The 19,056-nt window shown below is 48.0% G+C and overlaps 1 protein-coding gene across 1 annotated transcript in view; it reads right to left on the reverse strand.

Moving 5' to 3' along the window:
- micall2a (mical-like 2a) overlaps nt 1–19,056 on the reverse strand; it is a 165,238-nt gene that overhangs the window by 123,915 nt on the left and 22,267 nt on the right. The window contains exon 2 of the mRNA XM_072481020.1: nt 6,210–6,258. Coding sequence (XP_072337121.1) covers nt 6,210–6,258 — 49 coding nt within the window. The remainder of the gene's footprint in view (nt 1–6,209; nt 6,259–19,056) is intronic.

Raw genomic sequence — 19,056 nt, forward strand, 5'->3', positions numbered from 1 at the left:
CCGGAGAATCTTGCCCCATATCCGCCTTTCAGAGCATGTATATCTGTTCCATCAATTTGTGATGCCCACGCTGCGGGTTAAGGCCCTTGCAATAGTCAAAACGTTATCTATTAAAACTCAGCACTAAGTTCAAATGACCCTGCTGAGTTCAGGCGAACCACCTGTGTGAATCATGCCCTGTCTCCTTCTTCAAACTGGCAAAAGTTCGATCTGGGGAAAAGGGGACCTGACTTCTGCATCCAGGTCCCAGCCAACATTTCGACATCTGGCCCTATGTTTCAGCTCACACATTTCAATCCTGTTTCTCTGCAAGAAGGCAACTAAAGTTGGCGGAATTATTGGGAAAGAGCCGGGACTTGCGACTCATTGGATAGCTGGCCCCATAAATGGCCCCAGTCACCTTCTTCTGTGCTGCAAGATGTACTGATTTTAAAATCTTCTTGAACCCACTTGCTTCCAAGACCATTCCTGATGACTTGCTCTATTAGTTTGGATTCAGGTCCCTCCTGACCCAGCCTATATACTCTCCACTTGCGGCCTGTGACTCCTGCCATTGGAACCAATACCAAAGCAAATCATTGGCCTTGATTTATTATTTTTTTCCCCCCAAATATGTTTCATGAAGCTCAATTAGACTTGCAGAAAGCACCATGTTTTTCCAAATTAGGAATCCATTGATTCTTTTTTCTGTCTGTGGCTCAAATTCCTGGTGCTTGGAATCATCTTCAGTGCTGCAGCCAAGGGCAGTGACATCCTTCCTGTGATTTAGGTGACTGGAACAGTGCATAGCAATCCAAATAAGATCAAAAGGGCTAGCAAACAGCCGCTTTTCATTTGCCTGCTAAATAACTCACATCAATAAAAACGTACAAGGGATCGAAAGCAAAGTTCAAGCAATAAGGCAAACTGGCAAAGTGTCTGACAAACAGGTTTCTATGCACTTACACAAAGATTTAAATTCTGCTTCAACCCAGCATTACTGCACAGGTGCAGTGAGCGGCTACACACTGAGCCAAGGAACTGGAGGTTTAAGTTACACTCCAAGGCCTTGAGCACAGATATCTAGGCTGACACTCCAGTGAAGTAACTGAGAGAGTGCCACACTGCCGTCTTATCAGAGGAGATGTTAAACCAACCCCCCTTTGACTCTCTCAGATGGACATAAAAGATGGAATTACTGTGAAGGAAAGCAGGGGAGTTCTCCCCAGTGTCCTGGGCCATATTTATTCCTCATTCAAAATCAAAAAAATAGATTGTCTGTTCCTCATCACATTTCTGTTTATGGGAATTGACTTTTCACAAAATGGCTGCCACTCTCCCTAATCACGGTAGTGACAAACGACAAAAGCATTTTTGGACATCCTGAGGCTGTGAAGGTCGCTGGAGAAATGCAGGTCTTTATTTTTCTTTTAAAGTCACCTATGAACCCAGCACATAAGCCACACCATAAATTCTTCTAGCTGCTGGCATCCCAAGGCTGTTCAGCCCCTCAGGGCTGCTCTCCCATTCAGTTCTGCTTCATAGGCAGTCCCCCGGAGTCGAGGATGACTTGCTTCCACACTAAAAAAAGTTCTCAAGTGACTGAGGAGTCCAATGTGTGACCTACAGTCTCTGTCACAGCTGGAGGAGCGGCTGGGTGAGGTAGCCAAGTTGCCACACGCAGCTTTCGCTGTTGACGCTCAGCTTCAGCTTGCTCTCGGCTCTGGAACCAGAGGTGTTCAGCTCCTTCCCAGATGCTTTTCCTCCTCTTTGGGTGACCTTGGGCCAGGGACTCCCAGGTATTGGTGGAGATGTTGCACCTTTTCAGGGAGGTTTTGAGGGTGGCCTTGAAGCATTTTCTCTTCCCTCCTGGGGCTCAGGGGCTCACTTGCTATGTCAAAGCTCCAAGTAGAGCACTTGTTTCAGGACACTTGTGTCAAGTATGCGGTTCGGTTGTGGATGATTGTACCTTTCCCCTATTTATTGGCCTAGGTTGCACTGGGTGAATACTGGGTAATTATTGGATGATTACTGGGAGAATATGGAGTCATTATTGTGTGATTATGGGATGTTTACAGGTGATTACTGTGTGATTACGGGCTGATTACTGGGTGTTTACTGGGTGATCACTGATGATCACTGGGTGACAACAATCTCTCCCTCAATGTCAGCAAAACTAGCTGACTCACTTCAATATGCAGATTTGCTAAAAAATTATCCTACCCACAATGGGCGGGAATTACATCGCAACTGCTCGTGAGATCACATAAGATCTCGCGAGGCATTGCGAGCCGGGTAGATCCCAGGAGCGGGGTCGCCTGGCTTCTCTCAGCCATGCTGCACCGTGGCGTGCTGCTTTGGGTGCAGCGTGGCCATTGGATCGTGCCCATTGGAATCATTGCAGCTACCCTTGCTCCCTCCCAGTGCTTTTCTGAAAACAGTGACTTATGTAGGAGTCCCATTTTTCCACTTTTTGAACCCAGTGCATGGTTTTCTTTATGGGATTAAAGCTGCCATCCTTAATTGATCGCAGCCTATATGTGATACCAGTCCTGTGCCAACGTGGGCTGGCTAGCCCTTCAGCCACATCAGAAACGTTACCAAGTGTTCAAGATGGTGCCCCAGGACATTCGTCAGGATAAGTGGGGATGGGCAATAAAAGCCGGTCTTGCCAGAAACACCCACATCACAAGAGAAAACAAAATTATGCACAGCAAGATCCCAGACATGCCAAACCAAATGTCTCAGAAAACAAGAGGCAAACTTGTGAACATAGAGAGATTTGGTATAAAATCATAAGTTGCAAGCAATCCTTTTCCAAACATTAACCTATATAGATTGACAGTTGATTTGGAAGATTTATTAGTGGCTTATTTAATCACAAACAGGTTAGAGTCCTTTACAAAAACGAATTACTGTTTCTCGAAATGTTTTTGATTAAAGACTGCCTGGGCAATGCCAGGGGGCAGTGCCAATGGTGTGAGGCAGTAGGAGGGGGTCATGTTTCGTGGAGGGGGATTTTCATTGGGGGCTTGTTGTGAGGGAGGAGTGAGTGCATGGGATGGCAGGGTGTCTAAGGGGGGTGGTCTGTTTTTACTTTTTTGTATCGGGACAATCTTTAAAAATGGTACCCTGATCTTTAAAAAAAAATAAGTTGCTGATTCATGGTGTTGTTGTGGGACCCGCTCCTTGGAGGTTTTTTCTATCAAGCTTACAATACGACGGAGAAAGTCACCATTGAGGCCAGCTGCTTTAACGCTGCTTTTCCCATCCGCTGTGACACTCAGCAGGTCAATGAAAAAGTTCCATCCTTTGTAAAAATCCTCCCTGTTATTCCTGCGTTTGCTAAAGACCCACCCTTCAACCACAGTGACTATTGGTGAAACTGCTGTCCCCTTACAGAATGGAATCACATGTTCCAGCTTAATATATTAATACGCTAAAAGTACTTTTATCTACAGTGGAGTAACTGTTATTATCTCCAAATCTGAGTTATTCAAATGTGATGGTGGCAGTTAGGATTTATCCACACAGGGCTTTTAACTCTTTGGAAAAAATAACCAGCAGCAGCATCTGGGTCAAACCCCCAATCAGAGGACAGATAGTCAACGAAGCAATCAACACAACTCCATAAATGTTCGCAGTAATAAAGAATCCCAAGATTTTGCAGCCCTCTCACAAGATTGCAAGCAAGGCTAAATTTGACTGAGATGTTCCATCTCTGAGAGTTGATGTCTGAGGTCGCACAAGCAGCAGCTGATTTGAATGCCCAGCCAATCTGTTTTTGGTTAAATGATTTGAGGGAAGAATGTTGGCCAGGGAACCAGAAGAACTCACTGCTTTTCTTCCAATATTGACACCAGGGGGTGGAATTTTCAGTTCTGGGACTGTGCCCTGTGGCTGGGGTAGGGACAGAGTGTTCATGCCACCCTGGCCCCATTAAATGTGCATTGGTGCATTTTGCGATCTTTCACACAGCTGGGGGGGCTGGATGGTTAGTGCCCCGCCATCATATCCAGGTGCCATTTTTAAGCGGCATCCGACATAACTGACCCACCATTGAAGAAAGAAGCAGAACCTCCAGGAACACTCTGAGGCTGGAAAGGGACCTTCTCAAAGGCACTGACGCTGAAAGATCCAGCTACTAGAGGCTTCCCACCCACCCACTGCTGCCTGTACCAGGGTCTATCCCAAACACTGGAGGCATTCCCAGCCCATCTTCAGGTCAATGCTGATGCGTGCACAACACGTTGGTCCAGCCATGTTTTGGACCGGCGCGATTTAATCATAATAATAATAATTGCTTATTGTCACAAGTAGGCTTCAGTGAAGTTACTGTGAAAAGCCCCTAGTCGCCTCATTCCGGCACCTGTTCGGGGAGGCCGTTACGGGAATTGAACCCGCGCTGCTGGCCTGGTTCTGCATTATAAGCCAGCTGTGCTAAACCAGCCCCTCCACCAGACTTTCCTCTGGTGACGCGGACAATCGAGCGTGGAGCGAAATTATGGTCGGGCCTTCATTTGCCTCCCATTAGCGGCTTGCAAATCAGTTTCACATCTGGCCTCTGGCAGGAATTGCAACTCGCGATGACGGGTAGGAAAGGAAGGTCCCGCCGTCATTTTATGCTGGCATGAAACTACTTTTTTGACTTCCCGCTGCATTGTTTTTTTTTAAATAAACATTTTATTGAGGTATTTTTGGTATAGAAACAACAACAAAATAGACAAGATACATGAAACCATAAACATAGTGCAAAAACCATTTACCTTTCGTACAGGTCCCACCCTTATTGACCTCCTACTCTAACCTAACCTACTCCCCCTCCCCCGGCCTGCTGACGATTAATTTTCCGCAAGGAAATCGACGAATGGTTGCCACCTCCGGGCGAACCCTAACAGTGACCCTCTCAAGGCGAACTTGATTTTCTCCAAACAGAGGAAGCTCGCCATGTCCGATAGCCAGATCTCCGACTTCGGGGGCTTTGAGTCCCTCCATGCCAAAAGTATCCATCTCCGGGCTACCAGGGAAGCAAAAGCCAGAACATCCGCCTCTTTCTCCTCCTGGATTCCCGGATCTTCCGACACCCCGGAAATCGCCCCTTCTGGACCCAGCGCCACCCTCGTTTTTAAAACCTTGGACATGACGTCCACAAACCCCAGCCAAAACATGTGGACATGGTTCGCTGGCCCTCCCACGCATTTTGCACACCTGTCCTCCACCCCAAAGAATCTGCTCATCAAGGCCACTGTCATGTGAGCCCGGTGCACAACCTTAAATTGTATCAGGCTGAACCTGGCACATGTTGCAGACGTGTTGACTCTACTCAACGCGTCTGCCCATAAACCATCCCCTATCTCACCTCCCAGCTCCTCCTCCCACTTACCCTTCAGCTCCTCGGTCTGCGTCTCCTCCGACCCCATAAGCTCCTAATAGATGTCCGAGACGCTCCCCTCCCCTACCCACCCTCTGGAAATTACCCTGTTCTGAATCCCCCTCAGCGGTAGGAGCGGGAAGGTTGCCACCTGCTTATGAAGGAGCCCCGCACCTGCAAGTATCTGAATTTGTTTCCCCTCGCCAGCGCCCTCATACTCAGGAAACTCCCCTCTATGAACACATCCCCCATCCTCTCAATCCCCGCTCTCCGCCATACCCGGAACCCCCCATCCATACGCCCCGAGGCAAACTGGTGGTTATCACAAATTGGGGCCCAGACCGATGCTCCCACATGCCACCTCCACTGGCCCCAAACTCTCAGGGCCGCCACCACCATGGAGTACCGCGCCAGCGGGAGCGGCAGAGGCGCAGTTACCAATGTCCCCAAACTGGTGCCCTTACAAGAAGCTGCCTCCATGCGCCTCCCGCTGCATTGTTAACCGTTCCCTCCACCGGCCCACCATTAAACCAGCCACAGTGGGCATGGACAAATTCTGCCCAAGATCTTTTATATTCCCCACAATGAGCAAACAGAGCCTTGGGTTAACATTGCACCTGGGAAGATGGCACCTCCAACAAAGCAGTATTGCACCATAGCCTTTGCCTCAATTAGGTGTTGGGATTCATACTGGAACTTGAGCCCACGGCCTTCCAACTCAGAGAGTGGAAACTGTGTGGCGAAACATACCCATTTCCCACATGCTTCACAGACATGAATATACCCAAACAGCGTACAATCAGAACTACCCATAACAGAAGATTTAGCAAGAAGGGCTCTTTCTTTTCATACTACTTACCAACTTATTATTCTCATAGACATCTTCTTTCTTAAGAGAATCAAAAGATCTGTAATTGAAACAGAAAAAGAATGAACAACAACAACTTGCATTCGTATACAGCCATCAACATAGTGAAAACGTCCCTTCACAATTACAAAACGTCCCTTCACAGGAGCCAATTACAAATCCCCATAATGAGGGGGACACATGCAGAGAGGTAATGTTACTGGACTATTAATTCAGAGGCCCAAACCAATAACCTAGGGAATTCAAAATCCCACCATGGCAGCTGAATTGTAAAGGGAAGTGTGCAGGTAAAGCAAATAATTAAGAAAGATAATAGAATATAATTGAGGGAGTAGTTGAATACAAAGGTATGGAGGTCATGCTTCAGTTATACAAGGCATTGGAGTACTGTGTACAATATTGGTCTCCTTAATTAAGGGAGGATGTAAGTGTGTTGGAAGCAGTTCGAAGAAGGTTTATTGACTAATACTTGGAATGGGTGCGTTGTTTTATGAGGACGTGTTGCAGAGGCCTGGCTTGTATCTGCTGGAGTTTAGAAGAGAAAGAGGCGACTCTATTGAATCATACAAGATCTTCAGGGGTCTTGACAGGGTCGATGTGGAGGGTTTTTTCCCTCTTGTGGGAGAATCTAGAACTAGGTGCCACTGGTTAAAAATCAAGGGTCACCCTCCGTGTGGGGTTTGCACATTCTCCCCGTGTCTGCGTGGGTCTCACGGCTGAGGACCCGGGTTCGATCCCGGCTCTGCGTCACTGTCCGTGTGGAGTTTGCACTTTCTCCCCGTGTTTGCGTGGGTTTCTCCCCCACAACCCAAAGATATGCAGGGTAGGTGGATTGGCCACGCTAAATTGCCCCTTAATTGGAAAAAAGAAATTGTTTTAAAAGAGGAAACAAAATAATGGGTCATCCATTTAAAACAGATTTTTTTTTTTTAAATTCCCAATTAAGAGGCAATTTAGCCTGGCCAATCCACCTACACTGCACATCTTTGGGTTGTGGGGGTGAGCCCCATGCAAAAATGGAGACTCACACGGACAGTGACCTGGGGTCAGTATCGAACCCGGGTCCACAGTGCCGTGAGGATTTAAGACACAGATGAAAATAATTTTTTTCTCTCAGGGTCGGGAGTCTTTGGAACTCCCTTTCTCAAAAGGTAGTGGAAGTGAAGACCGGATTCTCCGGGGCCGCCCGCCAGCCGCGGGATTTGCCATGGTCCATAGAATCCTGCGTCGGGCTCAAATCGAGATTTGCGATGGGCATCCAACCGGTCGCAAGTCTCCCAGCCTGCCTGCCAGCTACAACGGGTTTCCCGACGCCCTGACGAGCTTCACGCCCCCATCCAGCAGGAATATTCAAATAGGTTTTTGTACGTTTAGAGTACCCAATTCATTTTTCTAATTAAGGGGCAATTTAGCGTGGTCAATCCACCTACCCTGCACATCTTTGGGTTGTGGGGGCGAAACCCACGCAAACACGGGTTGAATGTGCAAACTCCACACGCACAGTGACCCAGAGCCGGGATCGAACCTGGGACCTCGGCGCCGTGAGGCAGCAATGTTAACCACTGCACCACCGAGCTACCCCTACATTCAAATAGTTAAAATTAGAGCTGTTTAGCATGTCGTTGACGGGGCTTGAGGCCCAATTCAGTTGCCAGCTGGGTTGTTGCAGCAAGTCCCCCCACCCCCCACCCCTGCAGCCGAGAGCCCCACTGGTGTGAATGTTTGCAAGTCCTGAGAAAGGTGGAGCTAGCAGTCTGCAGTCTGAGGGGTGGCAAGGGGTAGGTACTCTCCCGACAATTGCCTCCATGGTTCTGAGGGGTGTCCTTCGTGAAGGTCAGGGGGGGGATTGTGCTGCACTGGAGGAGTCGAGGTTGGGAATCTTTCCTGGGATGGGGTTCATTTGGCTGCTCTCCCCACTTGCAGCCGTTAAACCCTTTAAACAGTCAATATCTAAAAAATACGTTTTCCCATATTAAGTGAAAGCGATCCTATCTGTACCCCCAACAGTCAGTCAGTATCTCAGAAGCACACAAAGTACACAGATGCTTTGAGCTATATTGTTTACATTCAATTTCACACATCACTGCCAGCTAAAAAGTTTTGACTGACAGGTAGAGGCAGTTTCAAAGGGGAGATTCAGATTTTTTATTTATATCGCTCTGCAGGGATCCATTAACAAAGGGATGCAGGTGTAATAAATGCAGTTCAAAGCTTCCAGCCTTCTAGGCATAGACACAGGCCTAGTGTCAAAGGGCATTGAAACTGACTGTGCAAAACCCATTTCAGTGGTTTTCACCACTTTAAAGGGATTACATTTACCTTCATCTCAGTCCTTTAAACTTGGCACACAGACAGACCTTTTAAAGGATTTCGGGGTAGAGATGGGATCACTTTCACTTTATTATGGGGAAAACTTTAATTTTTCAAATATTGAGAGACTATTTAATGGGTTTAAAGTCTGCAGATGGGAAGACCTACCAAACGTCTCCCATCCCAGGAAAGACCCCCGACCTGAGCCCCTTCAGCCCAGCGCAAACCCCTGTGACACCCACCTCTTATGAAGGACCCCCCTCGGAACCTTGGAGGCAATTGTAGAGAGGATACTCACCCCCTGCTACCCCTCAGAGTGCACTGCCAAGGGTTGGGGCTGAAGGGGAGGATTGGGGGGAGGGGAATGAGTGGGGGGGGGCTGAATGCGGGGACTGGGGAGGTTGATCGGAGGGTTGAGGGGGGACATTGTCAGCACTTACAGTGAGGGGGGTCGTTGCTAACGATCCGGGCCGGGGGTTGGGGAATGGGGGGAAACTGCAGCAGCTTTGAGATTGTGGCACCTTTTAAAAATGGCATCCCCATTGCTTCTCGGCCTTTTGGCTAAGATGAAGCGTCAGATCAAGCCCAAGATGAGGTGCAATGTCTTTTCTTGTCAGCCTGGATCTTGAATGTCTCTCTTGTGGAGACCATGAATTGGCTTCAATTTGAATTTGGATTGATTTTTGGAGCGGGCAATGAGATGGATTAAGGGTTTGCCCTGTCCACTCTGAATATTGGCTTTGTAACTTCAAGGATGGGATAAAATATAAAAGAAAAGAAAGAAACAAAATGGTGTCCCAATCTCCGAGGTACGGGACCTGTCAGCGAAATTAGGTCTAACATCAGTAATATTCTGTGGGACAGGAGACTCATGCACCAAACAGGAAGCAACTTTCCAACAAAAAGGTAGTGCTCTCAGTGGGATATTGGTGTCCGCCGTGGCTCACAGGGTGAGTGATTACATTACAACAGGTAATGGATTGGCTGTGAAGCACTTTGGGACATTTGTAAATACAAGTTCTCTCTTTAAGAATAAACACACTTCAGCCAATACACATGATGTGATATCCTTAATTCATCATCTGGAAATGTCCCCAAGTTCTCAATGATCCTGCCTCCAGCCACAACCACTGGATGGTCAGAATGAGTAATTGTCTTGGTGGATCTTTTCCACAATAAAGTGGGACCCTATTGATGAAAATTTTACACATCAGTCATTACACTATACTGAAATCCTAGGGTTGGATGGGAGCCAGGGGAAGGGTTAAGGGGGAAGACTCAATCATCCGTGCCAGCCTCATGTACCTCATCCCACTGCCTTGCAATGGCACTGAAATTGGCACTGATCAAAGGTCACTGCCCACCTTAAACTGCAGAATGCATCTTGACATCAAATGGAGAGCTGCAAACCAGATTCACACGGAGAGTTTAGCACAATGGAATAACAGAATTATGAGCAACCCCAAAGCAAACTATTGAATTACATTGAAGCAAGACTGTACCATTAACAGCATTCAATGGCAGGAAATATCATCTCATCCATGACTCATCGCAGGTGGCCAGTTATAGTAAGTTCATTGTTTTTAGGTACAATAAGGCCAAAGGTTGCTTTGTGATTGACGACTCCAGATGCACATAATCACAATTAGGGGTTTCCTCTCTAAGCTTAATGAGAGGCAAGCAATGGGGCCACTTACAGGAACACTTCACCTCTTCCTTCACCATTTTCGTTCCAGTAGTTGACCATAATCCATCATTATTTTTCTATGCAAGCAGTGGGCTTTATTTACTCACCTGCTTCTACAATTCAGAAGGCCTTGTCAGCAAGGTTTTTCTAGCATCTGAGCCCGATCCATCTCTCTCCTAATGTAGATCACTACACCTTCCAGCAATAACCACTGAATAACAATCAGGATCAGGGGGTCCCTGACAGATTCCACCATCCACCACCCTTGCCATGCCTCAATTGTTAGTTGTTAATACCTGGTGAGGTTGCACAACTTGGTTAGCCTTTTAAGTCAGAAGTGAGTTCAAACCCCACTTGAGGACAGAATCTGAACTGAGACCACAGTGCAGTACTGAGGGAGTGCTTCAATGTCAAGAGATGTCAATTTGGGTTGTAAACTTTTCACAATTGCACTTGAGTCTCCAGGTGGGCAGTACGGTGGCACAGTGGTTAGCATTGCTGCCTCACGGCACCGAGGTCCCAGGTTCGATCCCGGCTCTGGGTCACTGTCCATGTGGAGTTTGCACATTCTCCCCGTGTTTGCGTGGGTTTCGCCCCCACAACCCAAAGATGTGCAGGTTAGGTGGATTGGCCACGCTAAATTGCCCCTTAATTGGAAAAAATGAATTGGGTACTCTAAATTCAAAAAATAACTTATTTTTTAAAGTTCATTTTAGAACATAGGAGTTAAGACTGACAACCGACAGCTATCTAATGGCGTTGCTTTCATTGTGTGTAAGGAGTAAGCTGTGAGGATGGAGTTATCGAGTGGTCAATGGCCAGACAGGGTAGTTAGAGGAGGAAGTCATGTGATAAAATCTCCAGGAATACATCCAAGCAGAGTTGGCAACCCCAAGTCAACGTTCAGGCGAAACATTGATTGAAACATTGATTTTTTAATTTATGGTATGTGGGCATCACTGACTAGGCCCACGTATATTGCCCATTCGTAGTTGCCCTTCAGAAGGTGGTGACGAGCTGCCTTATTGAGCCGCTGCAGTCCCTGAGGTGTGGGTACACCCACAGTGCTGTTAGGGAGGGCGTTCCAGGATTTTGACCCAGCGACAATGAAAGAACAGCGATGTATTTCCAACTCAGGATGGTTGGTGACTCGGAAGGAAACCTCCAGGTGGTGGTGTTCCCATGTATCTTCTAGATGGTATTGGTCATGGGTTTGGAAGGTGCCGTCTAAGGAACCTTAGTGAGTTACTACATATTGCACATGGTACACATGGCTTCTGCTGTTTGTCAATGATGGAGGGATTGAATGTTTGTGGAAAGGGTAACAATCAAGCGGGCTGTTTTGTTCTGGATGGTGGCAAGCTTCTTGAGTATTGTTGGAGCTTCACTGATTCAGGCAAGTGGAGAGTATCCCATTACGCTCCTGACATGTGCTTTGTAGATAGTGGAAAGGCTTTAGGGAGTTAGCAGGTGAGTTACTCACCACGGAATTCCTTGCTTTTAACTTGCTCTTGTAGCCACAATATTTATATGGCTAGTCCAGTTCAGTTTCTGGTCAGTGGTAACCCCCAGGATGTTGATAGTGGGCGATACACTGATGGTAATGCCATCGGACATAAAGGGGTGATGGCCAAATGGAGATGGTAATTGTCCGGCATTTGTGTGGCGTGAATGTTACTTTTCTGCCTGTTCCAAGAATAGTTCAAAATTGAAATAGGCAGTTGCGCCTCAGATAAATAGTTGAAAAGCAAATGCCCGAAAAGGAAGAAAAGATAATAAATGCTTTCATATTAAATTAATAATTTAAACCAGTTAATCAGTTAAATATTCCATTAATCATGAACCAATGATCTAAGGATGCAGTGCAAATATTAGGCACCAAAGTTATTTAACTGACCCTGCTTGAAAAAAGATATTTTAACATAGATTAGGTATGGCTATCTGGTGTCACTGAATTTACACCTCAGCTCAATGTTGGAGGAAGGACATGTGGAGAGGGTGGTCAATATAAAATGATGGGAACACACAATGACTAAAAACAAAAACCTATTTTTAAAACTGCACAGCAGTCAGACATCGCTGGCCAGAGTTACTGCAGCAACCCAAGACTGAAACCGGCTATGCAGGAAGCATGTATTAAACACATTTTGCGATGATCCTTTGGAGGCCAATGCTGCCTTTCAAAGAGGTTCTCCCTGGGGTCTTGATCAAAATCACAATAGCAAAATATTGACGTTTGTGGGATCTTGCTCTGTGCGACATGACGGCTGCATTTCCTACAGTATAAATAGCGACTACTCTGCAATAAGTTACCTACGCTGGTTAGGAGGCTTTCGGATAACATGAGATCTTAAAAAGTGTTGCATAAATACAAGTTCCTGCTTTCTGGGCCACCTGTAGTTTACTGACAATCTTTCAGGCAGTAGTTAACTAAACTATAATAGCAATCCTGGTAAACATCATTCCTCAGAAGTCCCTTTTCATTTACAAAAGGACATTCCCAATGGACAAAACTATGCAAGTTCAGGGAATGTGGAGAATGAGGAATTTAAATTACTGCCCACAGATTTCACACAGGATGAATGGTAGCTCAGTGCAATCCATCTCCATCTGTTTGTTTCAAAACCAGGGGGGGTGGAATGAAATGGATGTAATGTTCCTTTTCACGAGCTTCTGCCTGCTCATAAAATCATATGACTGCTTTCAGGGAATGGCTTTTAATGGTTCGACCTGAAGGAAAGTCTAAGGCAGCATCGGACTACTTTTCATGTTATGGTCAGCCTCCCACTGCAGTGGGATGATAGGAACAGGCGGAAGGCAGTCAAACCCTCTAACTTCTTCCGCCATGTATTTAGATCACAGCTGATTTATATCTAAACCCCATCTATTCACCTTTGGTTCTGCAACTCTTAATACCCTTGTCCAACAAAAATTTCAACAGCTTTTTAAACGGAATGAAAGCTCAAGGATTTGCACTACTCATTGCAGGAAAGGTTGAGAGGAGCGGAAGTCGAAGGCAGATCAGCTATCTTGGGGCTGACCTTAGCCATTCACCACTGATGATTTCACGATTCTCGAATGAGGCCCAGGTATGACTGGTGCCATGTTCCAGTATATTATGGGCTTTCAGTCAAGACATCATGGGCGGGATTCTCCGTTGCCCGATGCCGATATCGTAATCGGCAATCAGGCAGAGAATCCATTTCGACGCCAGAATCGGGCCCGGCGCCAATTTGCGAGTCTCCGCCCCCTCCAAACTGGGAGTCATCGTGACGTGCGCCACGCGCAGTCGCAATGCCATTGGTGCCTCATTGGCCGGCCCACTCGCGATGCTCCGCCCCCGATGGACCGAGTTCCCGATGTGTCCTCACAAAAATTGTGAACCCGGCGTAGCGGCTATGGATTGTGTCCAGCGCTGCCACACTCGGCCGGGATCCGTGCCGCTGGCCGGGGGAGGCTTCAACGAGGGGTGGGGAGGCTGGCCAGGGGGTGGGCTGTGGGATCAGTTTGCGAGTCGGATCAGCGCATGGCCAGCGTCATGTTGCACGGCCCAACGTTGCAGGTCGTCAGCCGTGCGCATGCGCGGCTCGGGACCAGCTGTTTTCTGCGCGATCCGTGGGCATTTCACGCGGCGGCGGTGCTAGCCCTCACCAGTACTGGAAATGGTGAGGGGTTCTCGCTGATTTGCCGGTCGTGAAACACCACGGGTCCCACGCCGGCATTGGCACTTAGCCACAGAAATGGAGAATTCCGCCCCATATCTTTAAAAAGAAACATAGAAGGCTACAAAAATATGGCCACTTGAGGATCATCTGACTTCTCTTGTGAATTGAAACAGTCCCCTGTCTCAAGAGGGAACAAAAGGAACTTTCCAGACTGCTGTTGACTCAATGCCTTTTCCTGAAACCAATTCAAAAGGGTAATTTCAACTTGAATGGGTTATTCAGATACAATGACACGGGTTGTCGCAAACTCTCAAGGTGTCAAAGTCATCACACTACAAGAAACTTTGCAGCTTAGTGAGAATCCTCAGCTTTAAAAAACTGCACTTCAACTAAAGCATCAACTCATGTAAGAAACTACAGGCCTGCCATGAAAGAGAGACTAAGACAATCATAAATTTGAATTATATTGTTTTCCCTTCATCTGTATCTAATCTTTGTGTGAGTGATAGTATGTGTGAGTTGAGTGAGTGAAATGTTTGCGCTTTAAACTTCCAGAGAAAATGCCTGATAATAAATAACCTTCCTTATTTTTAAAGTCACAAAAAGCTTGCTGCTGGAATTATTTAAATTGAAACAATCACTGTGAGAGTAAGAAAACATACATCCCTCACACATAAAGTACACTGATCATGTGCAGTAGGAAAACACATAAATTCTGTCTGTGACACTAGGTTTAGGAGATGGTGGGTGGAGGAACTGAAAGAGATGAGATAATCTCCCTGGTGAACATCCCTTACTGCCATCCCCCCCCACCCGCCTCTTGCAAGTTGTTGTTAGTTATTAGCAGACAGCAAACCAGGTGTTGGGTGTGAAGACGTTCCTGGACATCTGGAGTGCAGAGTTTAACTTCTAAAACCTCCCACTAGAGCTCGAGACCATTTATTCAGGCTAGTCCTTGTGTTGATTTACTGTTGCACATTTAGAATGAATGTCCTTCTTCCCACCTCGAACTGTGACAATGGAATACCCAGAATGTCAACCCCAATAACTCCTCGTGAACACATGACCCGCGGGGCTGCTGTGCACAGCAGCTGTCCTACAAATAAATGAGAATCCTATTTACATGAAATGCCACATCACCTCCATTAGAGAGGAGCATCTCTGGGCATTGTCTATTCCTTTCTGCTCTACACTGGGTGGATGGAGGCAAAGGAGAGCAATCCTTCACCGAGCGTCCATTCCCAGCAAATGTTGCCAAGTCGCCAGATTTCTCTGGAGCATCCAGGAAGTAAAGATTTAATTTCCTCGACACTGTCTCCAGCAAAGCTACAAAGGGAAAATGAATCATAGGGGAGGGGTGCTTTGTCTTCAATTATCTTTTAACATATTTGCTTCGAATGATATTGAAGATGAGGAGAAGACTGGAGAGGGATGATGGGAGGTCACCTTATGAAATCTCCAGGCATATGACCCAGCTATGTTGGCAATCCTAGCACCCAGCCTATTTCAGATTCTCAACCAAGGGTGGAACCTGAAGACCAATACAAATCCAGACGCCTCTCTTAATAATGTTAGGATTGTATGGCAGCTCAGATAATTTCCATTTCCACATTAACAGGGCCCCGACAGTCATTGCTACAGATACTTTCTAGAGATTAAAACATAGTTTATAACAGGGACGGTAATCTGCCAGAAGGACTAGATGTAATGAGCTTCCCAACTCATTATAATGAATTAAGAAACTAACTCCTGCATCCTGACAGGAACAGTTGCTCAGACGTACTCAGCACCCACTGCATCTGCCAGCACATGCACAGTTTCTCCCACTGGTGGCATCATTACCGTGTACCCACCAGCTGCTGGCAATAGCGGTTTGTACTTTTTCCTGAGCCTCCCTCTCACCCCTGGCCCGAACAGGTCTGTACATTATCCCATTACTTCCTCTCAAGGAGAGGTACAACCTGGATTAGATACAGAGTAAAGCAGCCCAATGTCCACTTATATTCTCAAAACACCTGCCACTCTCCTATCAGATCAGAAAAGTGCTGCTTTCTTCAGCATTATAGTCATATGTAGAAATGGTTCTTGCAGGAACCATCTCAGTCTCGAGCCGTAATTATCTAATACACAATCAACTTGCATATCGGCGGCAGCATGATGACAAGGGTACAATGTTACAGTAACCGTTCATCACACCGTGTCTGCGTGGGTTTCGCCCCCACAACCCAAAGATGTGCAGGGTAGGTGGATTGGCCACGCTAAATTGCCCCTTAATTGGAAAAAATGAATTGGGCACTCTAAATTTATTTTAAAAAGAAAGAAAATCAACTTGCATATCATTTTAATAAAAAAGGCAGGTTCTTTTTGAAGAGAAGAGGATTTCAGATAGTTTGCAGTTTAAACCTCAAGGTGTCGTTTTTTACTGGCTGAGGTTGGTCTGCACCATCTTATTTTTTTTATAAATTTACAGTACCCAATTCATTTTTTTTTCCAACTAAGGGTTAATTTAGTGTGGCCAATCCACCGACCCTGCACATCTTTGGGTTGTGGGGGCGAAACCCATGCAGACACGGTGTGACGAATGGTTACTGTAACACTGTACCCTTGTCATCATGTAAGGTGATGTCCCGTTTAAGACCGGGCTTGGAACCCTGGGGAACTCTGCCTCCGGCTCCGCCCATCTGTGAGCCGTATATAAGGGGCCGCCTTGTGGGCAGTGCAGCAGTTAGCACACGTCTCGGCTCTAGTCTAGTTCTTAGTTTATTAAAGCCTTCTTTACTGTTTACACTCTAAGCGTCGTTATTGAGGGTACCACAATTTAATAAACTAAACTACTTCAGGATGGACGCAGGCCTAAAACCAGAGAAGCTCAACCTGGAGGCACGGACACCAGAGGCAAAGGAAATTTTTTAATACTGGCTCCGATGCTTCCCTGGACTCCTCAGAGACTCCCATCCTGGGGCCACACAAGCTGCGCCTACTCCACGCCCTGGTGAGTCATAGAATCTCCTCCACGCTCGAAAAGGTGACGACTTATGAAGAGGCGGTCGGGCTACTCCGCAAGCGGTTCGTCAAGCCTATGAACGAGGTGCACGCCAGGCATCTGCTCTCTATCTGCCGGCAGCGCTCGTTGGATTCGTGCTACTTCTGCGGGCAGGGCCAGCACCCACGCCCACGCTGCCCAGCCCGCTCCGCGGTCTGCAGCGACTGTGGGAAGAAGGGGCATTTTGCGAAGGTCTGCCTGGCCATACCCAGGGGCCAGAAGAACAAAGAACAGCCAGCCCGAAAATCACCGCGGGCCTCGCAATGCAGCTGCGCACTGACCCGACATGCCCCCTTCTGACACATCATCAGCCTTGTGCGAATCATGGGAGCGGCCATCTTGTCAGCAGCGATCTTCTCGACCCGACACGCGCAGCCGGCAGCGGACATTTTACGAGTCCGACTCGGCTGAGGACTCGGACTACCCGCGAGCGGGTGTGATCACCCTCGACCAAACTAGGCCAAAACACCTGCAGAACTCTATGATGCAGGTCCAGGTCAACGGGCGCGACACTGCATGCCTCTTCGACTCCGGGAGCAGGGAGAGCTTTATCCATCCTGAAACGGTGAGGCGCTGCTCCCTGCGCAACCATCTCGCGTCCCAAACCATAGCCCTTGCATCCGGGTCCCACTCGGTACAAATCAAGGGGTACTGTAAGCGGATCTCTCGATCCAGGGCGCCAAGTGCACCCGTTTCAAATTCTACATCCTTTCCCACCTCTGTGCCCCCCTGCTGCTCGGACTGGATTTCCAGTGCAGCCACCGAAGCCTGACACTGAAGTTCGGCGGACCCTTACCCCCCCCCTCACGGTATGCTGCCTTGCGACACCGAAAGTCACACCCCCCTCGCTAATCGCGAACCTCACTCCCGACTGTAAGCCCGTCGCCTCCCAGGAGCCGGCGGTACAGTGCCCAAGATATGACTTTTATCAAGTCAGAGGTCCAGCGTTTACTGGGAGAGGGGGTCATTGAGGCTAGCAACAGCCCTTGGAGAGCACAAGTGGTGGTAGTCCGGTCCGGGGATAAGAAACGGATGGTCGTGGATTATAGCCAGACCATAAACCGATTCACGCAGCTTGATGCGTACCCCCTTCCTCGCATCGCGGAAATGGTAAATCGGATCGCCCAATACCGAGTATTTTCCATGGTCGACCTCAAATCCGCCTACCACCAGCTCCCTATCCGACCAAAAGACCGCCCCTATACTGCCTTCAAAGCAGCCGGCTGGCTCTTCCACTTCCTCAGGATCCCCTTCGGCGTCACAAATGGGGTCTCCGTCTTTCAAAGGGCGATGGATCAAATGGTGGACCAGTACGGTCTGCGGGCTACATACCCGTACTTGGACAATGTCACCATCTGTGGCCATGACCAGCAGGACCATGACGCTAACCTCGAAAAGTTCCTCCAGACCGCCCGAGCCCTTAACCTGACCTATAATGAGGAAAAATGCATTTTCCACGCAACCCGGCTAGCCATCCTCGGCTATGTCGTGGAAGACGGGGTCCGAGGTCCCAAACCCGACCGCATGCGCCCCCTTAAGGAACTCCCCCTCCCCCGCATCCTCAAGGCCCTCAAACAGTGCTTGGGGCTCTTCTCCTACCACGCCCAGTGGGTCCCCAAGTATGCAGACAAAGCCCGCCCACTCATAAAGACCACCACTTATCCCCTCTCGGCTGAGGCTCAATTGGCCTTCAAGGCCGATATCGTCAAGGCCGCTATGCGCGCGGTGGACGAAACTATCCCCTTCCAGGTAGAGAGCGATGCGTCAGACATCGCCCTGGCTGCTACCCTCAATCAGGCAGGCAGACCAGTAGCGTTTTTCTCCCGGACTCTCACCGCCTCAGGAGGTTCGACACTCTGCAGTCGAGAAGGAGGCACAAGCCTTTGTGGAGGCTGTGCGGCGCTGGAGGCACTACCTAGCCAGTAGGAGGTTCACTCTCGTCACCGACCAACAGTCAGTTGCCTATATGTTCGATAACACACAACGGGGCTGTAGCGCACAAAGACTCCGTGAGACGAATAGAGTGAAGTCGATGAGGCTTTATTAAGCATGTCTGTTCCCCCGCAGCTCGATAGTAAACTGGCCTGCGGGGGAAGACTCCGGCTTCTTATACTCCGCCTTCAGGGCGGAGCT

The sequence above is a fragment of the Scyliorhinus torazame genome, chromosome 17 (genome assembly GCF_047496885.1).
Source record: "Scyliorhinus torazame isolate Kashiwa2021f chromosome 17, sScyTor2.1, whole genome shotgun sequence".
Taxonomy (NCBI): Eukaryota; Metazoa; Chordata; class Chondrichthyes; order Carcharhiniformes; family Scyliorhinidae; genus Scyliorhinus; species Scyliorhinus torazame.